We start from the raw sequence: 19,552 nt of genomic DNA, 5'->3' as shown, positions 1-19,552 counted from the left end.
AAGTTACAAGACAGTATACTCTGTATAGCATTGTGGAAGATTTCTACACTATGTAAATACTAAATAATAATAACTGGGATACATTATTGCAATCAAAACAGCTGTAATATACCTGTCGCTCTGGATACTGATTTATTGGTGTCAGGTTAATAGTTGCTTTTAGTCATGGTCTGAAACTATTTATCCATGACAACCAATCAAATTGTATTTTGAAAGACCTGATGCTCAATCTAACAATCTACTGTATGTAGTTGCTACTATAGGATACTATAGGGATGCTACTTTTTTACTGTGATATCTTAGGATACTGCATCAGCCTCATGCTGGAACTAAAGTCACTACATTGGTTGTGTTTTTCTTTTTTAGACAGGGTGATAAAAGAGAGGAGAGAAAGTCTTCAGCATGAGGAGGAACTGGAACAGATTCGTCAGAACAGACACCTGGATTTCCTGGACATCCTCCTCTGTGCTAGAGTAAGTCTGCTGTTTATACCATTAAACGACAAGCTCTCTTCTTCCATTACGGACATACACTCACTGCCCACTTTATGAGGTACACCTGCTTACCTCCCAATTTTTTGAGTTATAGGACAACTGTAGCAAAAGAGCTATGTCAGGCTGCCATATTTATTTCCTTTTAAGCAATACCAGTTACCTGGCTGTCTTGCTGCTGTGCCTCTAATACTTTTAGCTTTAGACCCTGAACAAGCATATGCAGATCTGATGTCTCTGACATTATTGTCAGATCTGACAAGATTAGCTGCATGCTTGTTTCTGTTGTTATTCAGAAACTACTGCAGCAAAATAATCAGCTGGGCTGCCAGGCAACTGGTATTGTTTAAAGGAAAATAAACATGGCAGCCTCCATATTCTTCTCACTTCAGTTGTCCTTTAAGAAAGAGGGACACTGTACGCCCTTGACACACCTCTGGTCAAGCATATCACAAAAAAAAATCATAAGCAAAAGATGTCTTTTATCATTCAAACCACATTCAAAATAACATTTAAAAGTAAGAAATATATTCATTTTAAAGTTTTTAGAGTCAATTGAAAAAATACACATATTTACATAGATCAGCCCTGAAAGAGGGACATATGTGGAAAAAAAAGGACAAAGGAATTTGGTTTCTAAAGAGGGACTATCTTGCCAAAAAAAGGACAGTTGGGAGCGATGCACCTGTTCAACCACAAAGGGTAAATGATCCACTACGGATCCCAGATCTCTTGGTCCAGGTGCAGGTGGTGCAGATATGCAAGTCAGGGGCACTGGCACCACTTGACATAAACTCCCTGCACATGGTGATTTTACCAATGTATAGTCAGGACTGGTTCTAGACTTTTTGCTGTCTGAGGCAAACTTGTAAAGATGCGGCTGTCCCCCCTCCCCTTCCCATTTGGAATGATCGCACAGCGCCCACCAGGGGAAGAGGGGGGCAGCTGTTCGCCGGAGAAGGGCCCGATTTCTCTCCGCCCTCCCTCTCCTAGGGTCCCCCTCCGGTGCTCTCTTTCTCCCCCATGCAGAAGAACAGTAGCGGTAGTGTAAAGGTACTTACGTACAGCCACTGTGTCTCCCCTATGATCTGCCCTCTGTAGCCGCTGCTCGAATACTTCCTGCAGCAGAAACAGGAAGTAGACGAGCGGAGGCTATGGATGGCAGATCACAGGTGAGACCCGGTGGCTGGACAGCACATCACAGGGGAGACCTGGCGACTGGACGTAAGTGCCTTTACGCTGCCGCTGCTGTTCTTCTGCATGGAGGGGGAGGAGAGCACCGGAGGGGGACCCTAGAAGAGGGAGGGAGGGGGGCGGGATGCCACCCTGACACATGATGCCGCCTGAGGGAGAGGCGTCACCTGGGGTCATGGGCGGCCCAGAGCAGTGTATAGTAAATACACCCCTTTGAGCGCTGCAATCACTAAGGGCATGCAGGCCATGGCCTTTACCCCATGCACATTTTTCTCTTAGGAGATATTTTTCATCTTCTGTTTGAAATAACTTCAACACTCTGCAACTGAGTACCAAAAAGTAGGTGAAAAGTACTGTCACAATTATTATCAGTCTTTTCTTGCTTGTTGCTGGTGGCTTAAAAGGCATGTTAATAATTAGGTGTAAAAAAGATCACCTAGGACAAAACTTGTGAGAGGCAAATGTGAATGTAGCCTGATGGTGCCCATACAGCAGGGGTGCCCACTCACGAGCTACTTTTAAAATTCCAGAGCTCAAGAGATCTACCAACATTTAAAATAGCCAGGTATAGCTGCCCTTAATATAAGTAGCTACGCATAGGTGCCCCCGTATAGAAAGCTAGGCATAGGTCCCCTTATATAGCTAGGCATAGGTGCCCCCCATATAGATAGCTAGGCATGGGTGCCCCCATATAGATAGCGAAGCATAGGTGCCCCCTATATAGATAGCTAGGCATAGGTGCCCCCTATATAACTAGGCATAGGTGCCCCCCATATAGATAGCTAAGCATAGGTGCCCCCCACATAGATAGCTAGGCATAGGTGCCCCCCAAATATAGATAGCTAGGCATAGGTGGTCCCCCACATAGATAGCTAGCCATAGGTGTCCCCCACATAGATAGCTAGGCATAGGTGTCCCCCACATAGATAGCTAGGCATAGGTGTCCCCCACATAGATAGCTAGGCATAGGTGCTCCCCCACATATAGATAGCTAGGTATAGGTGTCCCCCACATAGATAGCTAGGCATAGGTGTCCCCCACATAGGTTGCTAGGCATAGGTGGTCCCCACATAGATAGCTAGGCATAGGTGTCCCCCACAAAGATAGCTAGGCATAGGTGGTCCCCCATATAGATAGCTAGGCATAGGTGGCCCCCCACATAGATAGCTAGGCATAGGTGCCCCACACATATAGATAGCTAGGCATAGGTGCCCCCCACATATAGATAGCTAGGCATAGGTGCCCCTGACACATATAGATAGCTAGGCATAGGTGCCCCCCACATATAGATAGCTAGGCATAGGTGCCCCACACATATAGATAGCTAGGCATAGGTGGTCCCCGACATAGATAGCTAGGCATAGGTGTCCCCCACATAGATAGCTAGGCATTGGTGTCCCCCATATAGATAGCTAGGCATTGGTGTCCCCCACATAGATAGCTAGGCATAGGTTCCCCCTCACATATAGATAGCCACGTGTAGGTGCCCCCCATATATAGATAGCTAGGTATAGGTGCCCCAGTCATATAGATAGGTGCCCCCTCCCTCCACCAGCCGCCGCTCTCCTCCACCCCCCTTCACTCACCCTGCATGCCCGGAGGAGCATGCAGCACTGAGACATCTGATAGCGGTGACCAGTGGTGGAGAGGAGAGCGAAGGGTAACGGCGTGTATACAGGCAAAGCACTTCCTGTATACACGTCCTTACCCACCGCTCTCCTCTCCACTGCGGATTGTCGCTAATCAGATGTCAGTGCTGCAAGGCATGCAGGGTCAGCGACGGGGTTCCGGACTACCTGAGGAGGAGAGCGCCGGACAAAGAGGAAGTGGGAGGGCTGAGGAGGAAGGAGGGGGGCATGACGCGGCGCTCTCTTTGCCTCTCCCTATTGGCTGTGTGCTCTGTGCTGCTCTGCATAGGGCAGCAGAGCAGCACAATCAGACGGTACGCCGGCGCTGTATAGTCAGCGTCTGGCGTACTATTTTAAAATGCCGACGCGATCTACCCAGCAGTCTACCAGTAGATCGCGATCGACGCATTGGGCAGCCCTGCCATACAGGATACAATAAAAACGTTTGATTTTTCCGGTTTATTCAATCTAAATGATCGAATCGAATGAAAGTTGAAAATATTTTTTTTTTTCAATCAAAAAATTCAAACGATTATCCTGTTTTATCGAGAAAAAATCTGATTGGACATGCTGGAAAAATCTTTATATTCGATCTAATGGAATAATCGAACTAAATGATCTAATCAAAAAAAATGAAAAATTGTACCATGTATGGGCACCTTAACAGTTTAATTGCACTGTTGCCCCGAATTTGCACTGAACACTTATCAGTGTATAAGCCTAATGCCTAATCATTTTTTTTACTAAATGTGGACAATGGCCTTCAGCAGCTAACTTCTTGTGCATATTTTCTGTTTCAATATATTTTATTGAATTATATTCTTCAACAGTAAAAGAGTTCAGCTTTTAATATTTGGTATAATTATAACCAGGAGGCCATCTGGGCTGGGGGGATCTAGTGGGTTATTCCTGTGGGGAAGGCTACTACTGGCTTTTAGATAGGTGAGAGAGTGCCTGAATAGTGCATTAGGCAGTTCTGGAATGTGTATTTCAGTGAGGGTTCAGTGTGGCAGTTGTTTATGGGTTTAGCTTTATATACAGCTTATCTGGTTTTGCACCCATGTTACTGGGCGCAGCCATATTTTCTTGTGCATATTTTCATGTTACTTTTACTCAGTTCATCCCCTAGCTAAGCATTGTGCTCTGCCTTCTACTCATGTCCTCTCCAGTTACCACCTTTTAGTTCACCTGCCCATTATTTCCACCATTCCTCCTCTGCAGATAATCTCACTCTATTCTCAATCCATTTCCCATGTTACCTGCCTTAGATTATTAAACACTTCAGTGCATTACCACTTGACAAAAGACAATCACACTATCCGAAACGGCAGCAGTCCGTCGGAATCTGGCCACAATCTGACATACCTTTACCACCAGGTGGTCACTCCATTGCATGGCATTTTTTGAGCTTTAACCCTCCTGGCGGGGGTAAGCCGCGCAGGAGGATTTCTCAGGCCCTGCTGGGCCGATATGCATAATTTTTTTTTGCTACACGCAGCTAGCACTTTGCTAGCTGCGTGTGCACTCCGGTCGCCGCCGCTACCCGCCGATTCGCCGCTACCCGCCGCGACTCCCACCCCCCCCCCCAGACCCCATGCGCTGCCTGGCCAATCAGTGTCAGGCAGTGCTGAGGGGTGGATCGGGACTCCCTTTGACGTCACGAATGGGATCTCCGGACGGGCTGGGTGGCTCGCTACATGATTTAAATTTTTTTTTTTTTTTTAAACTGCTGCGCTGCCCCCTGGCGGTTTTTAATAGACCGCCAGGAGGGTTAAATACATTGAGCTATAATTACATCTGCATGTGTACATGAATGTTGGCTGAGTTTTGTTCACAATTCATGTGAATAAAGAACCAACTTGAAAGTCTTCCAGAGTTGGTCCTTGTGGTGCCTTTTGAAGCTATTGAATCTGCCAGTGTCGGGCAGATTGGACAGTGCACGAATTGAACATAGGAGTACCCTCCAACACGAATACTATTATTGAACATTTCTTAACCAAGTCCAGATAATCCACTCATTCATGTAATTTAGGATGGGATGTTCCAGTCTCCTACATAATCTTATAAATGTTCTTTACATTGTCTAAACTGTTGACTCCAGTATGAAAATGGGAAAAGTCTGTCTGATGAGGACCTGCGTGCTGAGGTGGACACTTTCATGTTTGAAGGACATGATGCAACTGCCAGTGGCATCTCCTGGATCTTGCACCATATGGCTCAGAATCCAGAACACCAGCAGAAGTGCCGGGAAGAGGTCCAAGAACTTCTAGGAGATCGGGACACTATAGAATGGTAAGTTTGCTATGACTATATAACAGTATTATACCGCTGAGCAGATAGCAGATCTGTTATGGGTTTCTGGGTACGTTTCAAAAATTTCAAATATTACAGATAAATATTTTAGTGTTTTTATTCTCAACCACCACCTTGTCCACAAGGGTTGCATTAAAGTAGTCTGTTACATTACTTTCTTGAAATCTCAAGGTTTACCTGTCTAATAAAAAGGTCAAACAATGGCCAATATGCCATTTTTGTGATATTTTATACTTTAGTAGAAGGATAAATGACTATGTACACACAAAAATGGATGGGTGGGTGGTGACTATTGAATTTATTTAAATATTTTTTTTACTAAGCACACAACCTCATAATAAAAAAAAACGATCCAATGTATCAGCAGCCTGTTCATATGGCTATGGTTACAGTTCAGGGCACGAGTGCTATAGAGATGCACTGGCCAAGTATAGCTAAATAATGTGTATTGTTCAATGGAGTATAGAAGGGATGACAGGCAACATCTGAGTGAACTGCAGTTGCTGGTCTGGGATAAGTAATTATATAATACATGGCAAGGAAATGAACAGCGCTTACTTAAAAACAGACAAGTGCCTACCTGCAAAAGAGTGCAAGCCCCACTTGTGGGATAAAATACACACCCAGCATACACATGACCTGTCTACCACTGGAGGATGTTGGTTTCCGTAACAGCTTGCATGCAACCTATTAAGTACTCGTCCCTCCCACTGCGAAGAAGTCAATCCTCCATGGGAGGGGACCTAACACTAACTAAATCCTAACCTATGTATATACATAGCCTGGGTGCGGCTAATCAAGTAAAACCGAAAATCAAAAATTGCGCAAAAGGTGGATCAGCGCATCACCAGGTCGCTACCGAATGGCCTCGAAACAGAGGCATAGTCCCCAACCGTCCCGTTTTCGTCGGGACTGGAACGATTTGGGAGGGCTCTCCCGCTATGACCCCCCAGTGTCCCAGCTGGCTGGGGGGTCAGACGCAGGGGCGGACTGTTTGCGCAGGAAGGGAGGCAGCCAGTGAAAGGGAGCTGGTGGCAAAGCGGCGGAGAAGGGGGAAGTCTCCCCCCCCCCTCCCTCACCTTGGTGCTCCCTTTCCTGGCTCTCCCTTCCGGAATCCGGATTAATGTGTCTCTCTCCGATGGCGCAGCGGCTGACAGCGGGCGGGGAGGACTTACCGCTGTTACGCAGCAGCCGGAGAGAGCTGTGATCTGTGCGCCGCAAGTCTGGTCTACTCAAGACCAGACTCGCGGCGCACAGATCACAGCTCCCTCTGCCGGCTGGAAGGACATCGGTAAGTCCTCTCCGCCCGCTATCACTCTGCTGCAGTGTTGCCAACTCATCCCTTTAATTACTGACACATCTAAGTTATACAGGTTCTGGGGCTATTTGCACATAATCAGTGCCTTAAAGGGATACTGTAGGGGGGTCGGGGGAAAATGAGCTGAACTTACCCGGGGCTTCTAATGGTCCCCCGCAGACATCCTGTGTTGGCGCAGCCACTCACCGATGCTCCGGCCCCGCCTCCAGTTCACTTCTGGAATTTCTGACTTTAAAGTCAGAAAACCACTGCGCCTGCACGCCCGTGTCCTCGCTCCCGCTGATGTCACCAGGAGTGTACGGCGCAGAGACAGACCATACTGGGCCTGCGCTGTGCGCTCTTGATGACATCAGCGGGATCGAGGACACGGCAACGCAGGCACAGTGGTTTTCAGACTTTAACCACTTCAGCCTACAGCTTCAAAAATCTGATGCATCCGAGCAATGTTCACTTCCCATTCATTCGCTAATAACTTTATCGCTACTTATCAAAATTAATTGATCTATATCTCGTTTTTTCCGCCACTAATTAGGCTTTCTTTGGGTAGTACATTTTGCTAAGAGCCACTTTACTGTAAATGCATTTTAACAGGAAGATTAAGATAGAAATGGGAAAAAATCATTATTTCTCAGTTTTTGGCCATTATAGTTTAAAATTAATACATGCTACAGTAATTAAAACCGATGCATTTTATGTGCCCATTTGTCCCGCTTATTACACCATTTAAATTACATCCCTATCACAATTTATGGCGCCGATATTTTATTTAGAAATAAAGGTGCATTTTTTCAATTTGCGTCCATCACTATTTACAAGCTTATAATTTTTAAAAAAATTAATAAGATACTCTCTTGACATGTATATTTAAAAAGTTCAGACCCTTAGGTAACTATTTATGTAGTTTTTTTTTTTTTTAATTGTAATTTTTTTTATTTTTTTTTTAATACAAAAATGTATTTTGGTAATTTTAGTTTGGGAGGTAAATAGCCAATTTTAGATGTAATGTAATGTAATTTTTTATTCAATACAGGTATGTGGGTGCAGTTTACTATTTGGCCACAAGATGGCCACATTCAAAAAATTCCTAGATGCGAACGATGTCGCATCTAGGAACTAAAAAGAAGAGAAGAAGTTTCCTGGGGGCAGAAATACCACGCTCTCTGATGAGAAAGCGTCGGTATTTCTGCCGGGGACTTAGATCGGTGAATGGGAATTATATTCCCATTCACTGATCGGGGGGGCAGCGGGAGGCAGCGGGAGCGCGCGCGGGCGCGCGCCCGATCGCGCGCACCACACGGCTGCAGCACCGCTGCCTATCTGGACGGATATATGCGTCCAGATATGGCGAAGTGGTTAAAGTCTGAAATTCCAGAAGTGAACCGGAGGCGGGGCCGGAGCATCGGTGAGTGGCTGCGCCAACACAGGATGTCTGCGGGGGACCGTTAGAAGCCCCGGGATAAGTTCAACTCATTTTCCCCTGACCCCCCTACAGTATCCCTTTAACTGCATCTACCTAGCCACAAAACCTGTATAATTCATATGTGTCAGTAATTAAAGGGATGAGTTGGCAACACTGCTCTGCTGCTGCGCCATCGGAGGAGACACATTGATCCGGAAGGGAGAGCCAGGAAAGGGAGCACCAAGGTGAAGTAAGGGGGGGGGAGACCTCCCCCCCTTCTCCGCCACTTTGCCACCAGCTCCCTTTCACTGGCTGCCTCCCTTCCTGGGGGCACCTATACACCTGGGTATACTGGGGGCACCTATACACCTGGCTACATATACTGGGGACACCTATACACCTGGCTACATATACTGGGGGCACCTATACACCTGGCTATACTGGGGGCACCTATACACCTGGCTACATATACTGGGGGCACCTATACACCTGGCTACATATACTGGGGGCACCTATACACCTGGCTACATATACTGGGGAGACCTATACACCTGGCTGCATATACTGGGGGCAGCTATACACCTGGCTGAATATACTGGGGGCACCTATACACCTGGCTGCATATACTGGGGAGACCTATACGCCTGGCTATACTGGGGAGACCTATACACCTGGCTGCATATACTAGGGACACCTATACACCTGGCTGCATATACTGGGGACACCTATACACCTGGCTGCATATACTGGGGACACCTATACACCTGGCTGCATATACTGGGGAGACCTATACACCTAGCTATATATGCTGGGGAGACCTATACATCTGGCTGCATATACTGGGGAGACCTATACACCTGGCTGCATATACCGGGGACACCTATACACCTGGCTGCATATACTGGTGACACCTATACACCTGGCTGCATATACTGGGGACACCTATACACCTGGCTGCATATACTGGGGACACCTATACACCTGGCTGCATATACTGGGGACACCTATACACCTGGCTGCATATACTGGGGACACCTATACATCTGGCTGCATATACTGGGGAGACCTATACACCTGGCTACATCTACTGAGGACACCTATACACCTGGCTACATATACTGTGGAGATACTTTAAATTGATATATTACTAATTTTAAAATGTTAATTTGAAGGAAAATGAACCAGGATTGAAAGGACCAGTGTGGTTTAAATTATAAAACCACACATTTTTCTTAGGAAATCTTTATGGTATGCGTGACTAGGGGTGTGACGGGGCGTGATATGGGGTGTGGCAGGGGCGTGGCTTAAGTGTCCCTCTTTCTCATCTCAAAATGTTGGAAGGTATGTCAGAGGTGCGCTGAGCCCCCCCAGAAACTGCAAACGCACCTTGAACCCAAACAGAAGCTCTGCATATACACCAAAAGCAAAGCTGTTAAGTGACCAAAAAATAATTAAATTAGTACATGGCAAGGAAATGAACAGCGCTTACTTAAAAACAGACAAGTGTCTACCTGCAAAAGAGTGCAAGCCCCACGTGTGGGATAAAATACACACCTAGCATACACATGACCTGTCTACCACTGGAGGATGTTGGTTTCCGTAACAGCTTGCATGCAACCTATTAAGTACTCGTCCCTCCCACTGCGAAGAAGTCAATCCTCCATGGGAGGGGACCTAACACTAACTAAATCCTAACCTATGTATATGCATAGCCTGGGTGCGGCTAATCAAGGTGCGTTTGCAGTTTCTGGGGGGGCTCAGCGCACCTCTGATTCGAGGCCATTCGGAGGCGGCCTGGTGATGCGCTGATCCACCTTTTGCACAATTTTTAATTATATAATACACTCGTTAGCCCATGTTCGTCATTTAGGGTGATCTGATTGGAGGAATCACTAAACGATGCTGGGAGACAGCTGTACACATGCTAGATTCTTGGCAGCTGAGATGGCATGGAACAACTGTCTTGGACAATGGTATTCTTGTTTGTGTGTACAAGGCTTTACACTAAGACTCAATTCCCATCTGCTGTCGGACCATGTGTGGCTAGCGGGAGTGGACAGTGTAATGTCCTCTCCTATAGTCCGTTGTAGCCTGGCTGGAGCGAAAGGCAGATACGTTACCACTACAGGCTACATGAGGAATGCATCCACCTGCCCGGGATTATCGTGGACAGCACAGAAGTGAACTTACAAGTACATGTTGGTCGCGGCAGGGGGGAGTTTCCTTACCCATTCCACCGCCTATAGCCGTTGTGGTTCACTCGCGTTCCACGTCACTCCCATGCTTCCTCCTTCAAACCCAGATTTTTACTCAAGTCAATCACTAATTAACCTCTTAGATGAAGTGATGCAAATCTAGCATTTATATAAAGCTGTAGGGAAAACTTCCGTTTGGCGAGATATCATTGTTTTATTTGTTGTGACACAGGGATGACTTGAATCAGCTGCCGTACACCACCATGTGCATTAAGGAGAGTCTCCGCTTTTGTCCAGCAATCCCGCTCATAGCTAGGCAACTGAGCAAGCCAATGACATTCTGCGATGGACGCTCTCTGCCAGCAGGTCAGTGCCCAGGAAGTTTGAAAACAAGGATTTATTTTGTGGTTGTGAAAAGATGCATAATCAAAATATTTTTGTCCATACTTGGCCATTCCTTGTGGACTCCACAAAGATTATCCCTGCTACTGAGGAAGTGCTGTGATTGGCCCCAATGACAGAGACTGCTCCTGTTCTCGAGACCAGCGGGTGCAGTAAGAAGAGGGAGCTGTGGGCGGCCATGATTAGCAGGCTGCTGCAGCGCTCCCAGTCTGATTCCTAGATGCGGCTGTGCTCTCCCGGAAGATACCGTACATCACCAGCTGCAGCATATGTACGGTATGTGAACGGGACCAGCACACCAGAGGTGACAGGGGGATGGGGGACAGCACGCAGGAATGGTTGGGTGGGAGAGCAGCAGGACAGGCAGCAGAGGACTGGGACAGCAGGTGGGGGGAGGATGGGGACAGTACTTGGACGGGACAGGTGGGCAGAGAACGGTACAGTACGCTGGGGGGGATAGGCAGCGGTGGATGTGGACAGTAGGTGGGGGAAGACAGCACACTGGAGGGGACAGGAAGGTGGAGGACAGGACAACGCATTGGAGGGAACAGGATGGTGGAGGACAGGGGGACAAGGACACAGATATTGTATGACAGCAGGGGGACAGTGGACACAGGGGGACAGAGGATGCATGGATGACACAGGGGGACAATGGGCACAGGGGAACACATTGCACAGGAGGAAACGGTACACCAGCGGTACAAGGAAGGCACGGGGGGACTATAATTGGGGGGAGGGGAAGCTATTGGACCATGGACATACCAGGTTTAGTATAATTTTTTTCCCTTATTTTTTGTCCTCTAAACCTAGGTGTGTCTTATAGTTTGGAGCGTCTTATAGTCTGAAAAATATGGTAATATATGGAGTTTCATCCCATTTTAACATTTTTTCTTTAGAATCCTCAAGTGCAGTTCAGAATTTGTATTTCTATCAGGAATGACAAACCATTCAGGCCAATGCAGACAAACAGACCCAAACCAGAACACTCCCACCATGTTTCATAAATGGGATAAGGTTCTAATAATTGAATGCAATTATTTTCTTTTTTCATATGTAACATTCCTTATTTAAAGGACAACTATAGATTAAAGCAACTTTTTTAAATGCTTTATGTTAGGGCACATACAGTATTAAAGCTAATGGGAATCCATATTTAAATAAAAAAGTCAGATACTCACCTAAGGAGAGGAAAGGCTCGGGTCCTAATGAGCCTTCCCTCTCCTCTCCCGTGCCCTCCGTGCTGCGCTGGCTCCCCCGGTTAAAAATCCCTGCCGGGGGGACTTCGGAAGTCTTCGGGAGCTGAGTCCTCCTGAAGACAGGCGGCTCCACACTGTGCATGTGTGCATGTGCGAGTGCAACGTAGAGGGCGCTTGCGCGTGCGCAGTGTAGAGCGGCCCGTCTTTGGGAGCACTCGGGCTCCCGAAGCATTTCCGAAGCCTCCCTTCGGTGGGGAAACAGCGGTATTTGACGGAAACGGTCGAATATCGCTGCAGGGGAGCCAGCGCAACAGAGGGGACCAGGAGAGGAGAGGGAATGCTCTATGGGACCCAGAGCCTCCCTCTCCTTGGGTGAGTATCTGACTTTTTTATTTAAATTTCGGTTCCCATTAGCTTTAACACAAGTACTAAAAGCAATTTCTTTCCTCACACAGCTCTACCTCTGTGCTGTAAAATCATCCCCATGACTCTAGATTATTATTATTATTATTATTTAATATTTATATAGCGCCGACATATTACGCAGCGCTGTACAGTGTGTATACATATATATATATCTTGTCACTAACTGTCCCTCAAAGGAGCTCACAATCTAATCCCTACCATTGCCATATGTCTATATTATGTAGTGTAAGTACTGTAGTCTAGGGCCAATTTTAGGGGGAGCCAATTAACTTATCTGTATGTTTTTGGAATGTGGAGGAAACCGGAGTGCCCGGAGGAAACCCACGCACACACGGAGAGAACATACAAACTCTTTGCAGATAGTGCCCTGGCTGGGATTCGAACCAGGGACCCAGCGCTGCAAGGCGAGAGAGCTAACCACTACGCCACCGTGCTGCAAAAAGGTGTCAGCTCTCCAGGACTGGACCATGTTCCTACACAGAGGGGTTGCTATCAACTCCTCAGTGTATAGTTTAGTAATCACCTAGCAGAAAGAATCTTATTCAGGTGGGGGTAAGGGGTTAAGTTTCCAGCAATGTGTTTTATTATCTTCACTTATCTGACTGCTCACAAAGCCATTATCAGTATGTATTTACCAATGTTTCACTCCCTCCCAGCATGGATAACATAGAGAAGAGATTTGGAAGTACTTACATGTTGAATGTGTAACAGCACAAGCAGCATGTCAGGTCAGGTGTGGTATACATAGTTCTCTGACTGCTAGTTATATTACAGCAGTATCACAACACATCTAGCTACCTGTTACCTCCTCTGATCAGCTTGTTTCCCTCATACTCTACTGTAGGCTGTGAGGAGAACACAGTGAAGTATATTTGTGAGCTGTCTGAGTGAACCGTGGGAATAAATAAAGTGCCATCAGCACTAGTGGTAATCTGAACCCTAATACAGAGTATTAAAAAGAAGTTGCTTATCGATAGTTGTCCTTTAAAGGAAATCTGTTGCCAAATTATTTCATGAACAGTGATAATAGTGGTATGTGCCTTTAAGGCTGCCATACCTTTCTGCATAGTCCTGCCGCTGCCGGCCCAAGTATGCTGCAATTAAATTCTGACTTCAAAGTTGAAGATATCCAGGCAGGAAGAGCTTTGCTCTATCCTGTCATGTTGCCGGCCGTCTCTGCCCTCTCCTACGTAAGCACGCATGTGCATGGTCCTGGCTTGTCCCGTCTCATAGTACAGAGAGTGAGTTGGGACATGGAGCAGTGTGATACCAAAATACATATACGGTAAATAATCAGACAGTATGTATCTACTCAGTGTGACCCTCTGACCTTATTGTTCAGAGGGTCACACTTACGGCGGCTCCCTGCAGTTATTTTCATGTTTTATTTCCATTTATAAATTGGCTCTTTTTTCAATATGGTCACGACCCCGGAAGTAGAGTCACGGCCATATTGGGAAGAAAGAGCAGATTTATAAATGGAAAAAACACATGAAAATGGCTGCAGGGAGTAGCGAAATGGACACCAATAAGGTCAAGGGGTCACACTGAGTAGGTGCATATGTTTATTCATATCCTATATAATAATACCTAAGTGTCTCTGCGTTCTGTCCCTTTGTGTGTGTCCGTGCATTTGCACAACTGCGCATGTCCCGCACAGACAGCCGTTGGGACAGGAGCAGAATGGGCAAGGGGACCCGGCGTGTGCATGCATGGCGGGCATGCGCGCATGTGCACTGACGTGGTGGCGGTGACAGACCCACAGCCCTTTATTAAATGGGCTTAGGTCATTAGTGTATATATAAAGTTAAAGTTTCTGCTTTAAGCCAATAAGCAGGACTGGATTTACCATTGGCACTGTAGGCACGTGCCTACAGGCGCCTGATGATGGAAAGGCGGCTGACACCCCTCCTTTAGCGCCTCCCTCCCTTCTTCCCAATGCAAAGTCCCGAGCAGAGCGTAACTGTAAGGCTACTCACCCAGTTCTTGGCATTCCACTGACAAGATCTCCCTTTAAATGGGTGCACCTCTATCTACTTAATACTGTACTTAACCTCCTTGGCGGTTAATTTTTTTTTCCTAATTAAAAAAATCCTTTTTTTTTTTTAATTTTTTTTTTGTTTCATGTAAAGCTACCAGAGTGGTAGCTACATGAAACACCACTAGAGGGCGCATGTGGCCCTCTAGTCCGATCGTCGCCGGCATCTATAGCAAACAGGGGAACGCGTATGTAACGCGTTCCCCTGTTTGGCTTCTCCTGTCGCCATGGCGACGATCGGGATGACGTCATGGACGTCAGCCGACGTCCTGACGTCAGGCAGACCCGATCCAGCCCATAGCGCTGCCCGGAACTCATTGATCCGGGCAGCGCAGGGCTCTGGCGGGGGGGCCCTCTTCAGCCGCTGCGTGCGGCCGATCGCCGCAGAGCGGCGGCGATCAAGCTGTGCGCGCGGCTAGCAAAGTGCTGGCTGCGCGCACAGCAATTTACAGGACACAAATCGCCCCACCAGGGGCTGAGATCTCCCCCTGCGCGGCATAGCCCGTGCTCAGCTCGCGCTTACCGCCAGGGAGGTTAAGATTGAGGGTACATCTGGCTACCTAATGGTAAGGGATACCGGTAGCTACCTATGATGGGCAAAGGAAGTAGGGGAATAGCGACAGCTGGGCAACCAGCAAATCTGCAGTGCAGTTTGGCGAGGGTTTGTAGGTTCATGGATGGCGGAGTCTAAGGCGCCAGGACATCTGTGCCTATAGGCTCCTGCCAGGTAAATCCGGGCCTGCAAATAAGTGTGTTGGCTTCATCCATGCACAAAGCATCTTCCAGTATGCTTCTGGTTTGTCCACATGATCCTTAACAAACTGTAGATGGTCAGCAATGCTTCTGGAAGAGAGCGATGGCTTTCCACTTGCTACCCTGTCATGGCTTGTACTATTTATTCCTGTTTACAAGTCACAATTATATAAAAATATACCTTAACAAACAAACTGCGCCTGCCCCAAACCAATCAGTTCAAATGTTCTAACAAGTCTCGATAAGAGTGTTCGCTATCAATAGGTTCAGCAAAGTTCATAGAAAGATGAATGACAGCGCTCCTCTCATGTGGCTCAATTCAATACCTGCAAAAAATTAAAACATGCTCCACATAGTGCATTACTGTATATATACATAAAATCTCGTTTCTCCCAGTGACAATGAGTGCAGCACACGTGATCAATAATAAAATAAAAGCTGTTCCCTTCTTCCCTCAGCAGCTTCTGATCCACCTTCCCACTGTTCCAGGTCAGAAGCTGCTGAGGGAAGAAGGGAACAGCTTTTATCATCTGGAAAGAAAGAGCTTGAGAGCCTAGTCATTGGTTGATCACAAAAAACGCTAGACCCACCTGGATGTGAGGTGGATTTTGTCCGGTGAGCGGCTAATATACTGGGAAGTTGGATTTGTGGTTTTAGCACTGATTGATCACGTGTGCTGCACTCATTGTCACTGGGAGAAACGAGATTTTATGTATATATACAGTAATGCACTATGTGGAGCATGTTTTAATTTTTTGCAGGTATTGAATTGAGCCACATGAGAGGAGCGCTGTCATTCATCTTTCTATATAAAAATATAGGCAATTTTAAAGAGACACTGAAGCGAGAAAAAAAAAATTATGATATTATGATTTGTATGTGTAGCACAGCTAAGAAATAAAACATTAAGATCAGATACATCAGTGTAATTGTTTCCAGTACAGGAAGAGTTGAGAAACTCCAGTTGTTATTTCTATGCAAACAAGTCATTAAGCTCTCCGACTAAGTTAGTCGTGGAGAGGGCTGTTATCTGACTTTTATTATCTCAACTGTTCCTGGACTATTTACTTTTCCTCTGCTAGAGGAGAGGTCATTACTTCACAGACTGCTCTGTGAAAGAGCTCATTTTGAATGCTGAGTGTTGTGTAATGTGCACATATTATAGAATGATGCAATGAATGATGAAAAAACACTATATACCTGAAAATAAAAGTATGAGAATATTTTCTTTGCTGCTAATCTTCTAGTAATTATTCATAGTACACAACCAATTCACTATATCATATTTTTTTTCCGCTTCAGTGTCTCTTTAAGTAGTAAGCTGGAGTCTCTGCCATAATAGGATTTGTAGTATAAAGAAGTAGATAATTTCACTGTCTCATGGCAATACATGCTGTTCTCTTTTAGGTTGTCTTGTGTCTCTATGTGTCATCAGTATCCACATGAACCCCGAATTCTGGAAGGACCCAGAGGTGAAATATCATTTTACTGCCATTATACACGTTGCTGGTGCTGAGGGGCCTCAATATTGATGGGTTGCTGATGCATGTTCTGGTTACTTTGGTATTCATCTTCTCATGCCATCTGCCATCGTTTTGTGGTGGGCTGACCTTTCAGAGGAAACCTATAACAGTGCTCTGTATATTTATATATATTTATAATGACTTTTGATCTTTAGGTGTTTGATCCATTGAGGTTTTCTCCAGAGAATTCGGCACACAGGCACCCTCACGCTTATATCCCGTTCTCGGGTGGACCGAGGTATGTAAAATGTCATGACGGGGAATTTGTGAGCTGTCATAGATCCAAACTTAAACAACTCCCAAGCATGTGCAAAGCACTACACTAGCGAAAAAGTGCAAATTAAGTAAGAACTTACTGTATCCCCTTACAATGGAAATAAGAATGTGACTCCAAGAAAATTTTGTTTTACCATTACTAGTGCAATACAATTACCGTATTTTTCGGAATATAAGACGCACTTTTTCTCCCACAAAAATGGGGAGAAAAAGTCTCTGCGTCTTATATTCCAAATACAGAGAGTCCCTGATTTACAAAAGCCTACCGATACAAATCATCAAACCACCGTGATGTCAGGAGGTCCCTGTATTGTCCCCTGTGTGTCCCCTTCTGTCCCCAAGGGGTCGCTTTGTGTCCCCTTCTGTCCCTCGTGTTTCCCCTTCTGTCCCCCCTGTGTCCCCCGTCCCACCCCTGTGTCCTCCTCCATTCCCCCTGAATAAATGACAGCAGCAGCAGCATCCCTCACCTCATCCATTGACTCCAGCGGCGATCAGAAACCACTTCCCTGCTTCACGAATTGGCTAGTGCAGGCTCTGATGATGATGCGATCACATGAGGATAGAGGAGGACACATGGGGGACACAGGAGGACACGAGGTACAAGGGGGACAGAGTAATTGGGAGAGAATATCTACAAGACGCTCCTGGACCATGGAAACACCAGGTTTCATATTTTTTTCCCTGGTTTTTGCCCTCTAAACCTAGGTGCGTCTTACAGTCCGGATTCCAAAAAGTACGGTAATTGTCTCAAATTTATTTTCAGTTCAGAAATTCAAAAAGGAAGATGGCTGAGAATTAATGGTGTTGTGTTCAGTCATTAATAGGCCATTTTATCTTATTTTCTATGATTATCTTCTAAGATGGTCAGCTGGTGTACAGCTAATGTTTTTTCCTTAGGGCCCTTTTGCACTAGGGCGTTTGCGACTGCTTAATCGCAAAACCGCAAACCGCTAGTGATTTTAAAATCGCTACGGTTTGCTTTTTAACATAGGAATCGCGGTAGGTAATTTCCACTACCGCGATTCGTTTTTTACTTGATCGCGATCGCGCCGCGGAGCGACTTTTGCCGCGATTTTGCTATGCAGTGCATAGCATAGCAAAATCGCGGCCGCAAACGTCGGGGAATCGCCGGGAATCGCCGGTAATTGCGATTCAGCAATCGCTAGCGTTCAGCGTGAACGCTAGCGATTGCTAGTGGAAAAGGGCCCTTAAAGAGAATCTGTACTCTAATATTCTTACACTAAAAAGCATACCATTCTATTCCTTATTTTCTCCTGTGCCCCTCTGTGCTGTTTCTGCCACTCTCTGCTGCAATCCTGGCTTGTAATTAACAGTTTTAGGCAGTGTTTACAAACAAACTAAGCAGCTTGTGATAGGCTCACATAAACAGAGTGTGTGAGTCATACAGAGTGTGCAGGGGGCCTGCAGAGGGTGTGTATCACTTCTATCCAATCACAAGCAGCCCTGCACATTCCACACATTCAAGCCTTAGCCCGACAGACACGACAGAGGAAAGGAGATAAGATTTATTAAAGAGACAGTGCAATTAGGAAAGGCTGCAGTAAGCCAGAGCACATTAGAACAGGCATAGGAACTTATAGGATAGAAGAACTAAGGCTGAAAATTTTGTTACAGAGTCTCTTTAAGAAAGGAAAAAAAATCAGTACAATACAAGGCTTTATAGCACAGAATAATCTAACTTCAGCTCATCAACATTGGTTTACTAAAGACAGGTCTTGTCTCACCAACATACTCAGCTTTTATAAGGTGATGTATGCAAATGTAGATCTTGGGAAAGCTATAGATGAAATGTACTTGGACTTAGCAAAGACATTTCCCACAGTAGCCTGGTGCAGAAGATGAGGACACAGGGACTAGAAGAATGTATGTATGTGGATAGAGAACTGGATAAGGCACCGAAGGCAAAGCGTGGTGGTAAATGGATCATAGTCAAAATTGGATACTGTCAGCAGTGGGGTCCTGCAAGGGTGAGAACTATGTCCAATCCTTATCACTTAATTTATTATCTAGTAGATGGAATACGGAGTAATGTTGCAGATTATACAAAATTATGCAGAACACTAAGCAGGATAGTGACATCATTTTACACATCTGGAGTATGGGATACAGTTTTGGGGCACCACACTATTGACATACTAGAACAGGTACAAATACAAGCAACTAAATTAATCAGAGGGACAGAAAGTCTCACTTACCAAGGAAAGATTGACAACTGGGCTTATTTAGCTTGGGAAAACAAGATGGCAAAGAGGTGACCTGATTAACATGTATAAATACATCAGAGGGCAATACATAAGCTTGGCAGATAAGCTTTTTGTCCCTTGGCCTGTACAAAGGACAAGGGGGCATGATCTGAGTATGGAGGACAAGGGTTTGCCA

General features: G+C 45.9%; 1 protein-coding gene across 6 annotated transcripts in view; it reads left to right on the top strand.

Annotated features, from left to right (window-relative positions):
- Nucleotides 1–19,552, top strand: part of LOC137520974 (cytochrome P450 4B1-like) — a 169,713-nt gene that overhangs the window by 149,295 nt on the left and 866 nt on the right. For all 6 annotated transcript variants that reach the window (XM_068239616.1, XM_068239614.1, XM_068239615.1 and 3 more), the window contains 5 exons: nucleotides 367–473; nucleotides 5,415–5,605; nucleotides 10,771–10,904; nucleotides 16,761–16,825; nucleotides 17,032–17,114. In XM_068239616.1, coding sequence (XP_068095717.1) covers nucleotides 367–473; nucleotides 5,415–5,605; nucleotides 10,771–10,904; nucleotides 16,761–16,825; nucleotides 17,032–17,114 — 580 coding nt within the window. The remainder of the gene's footprint in view (nucleotides 1–366; nucleotides 474–5,414; nucleotides 5,606–10,770; nucleotides 10,905–16,760; nucleotides 16,826–17,031; nucleotides 17,115–19,552) is intronic.

The sequence above is a fragment of the Hyperolius riggenbachi genome, chromosome 6 (genome assembly GCF_040937935.1).
Source record: "Hyperolius riggenbachi isolate aHypRig1 chromosome 6, aHypRig1.pri, whole genome shotgun sequence".
NCBI lineage: Eukaryota > Metazoa > Chordata > Amphibia > Anura > Hyperoliidae > Hyperolius > Hyperolius riggenbachi.
The sequence above is the reverse complement of the archived record's forward strand: the minus strand, read 5'-3'. Positions and strand labels throughout refer to the sequence as shown.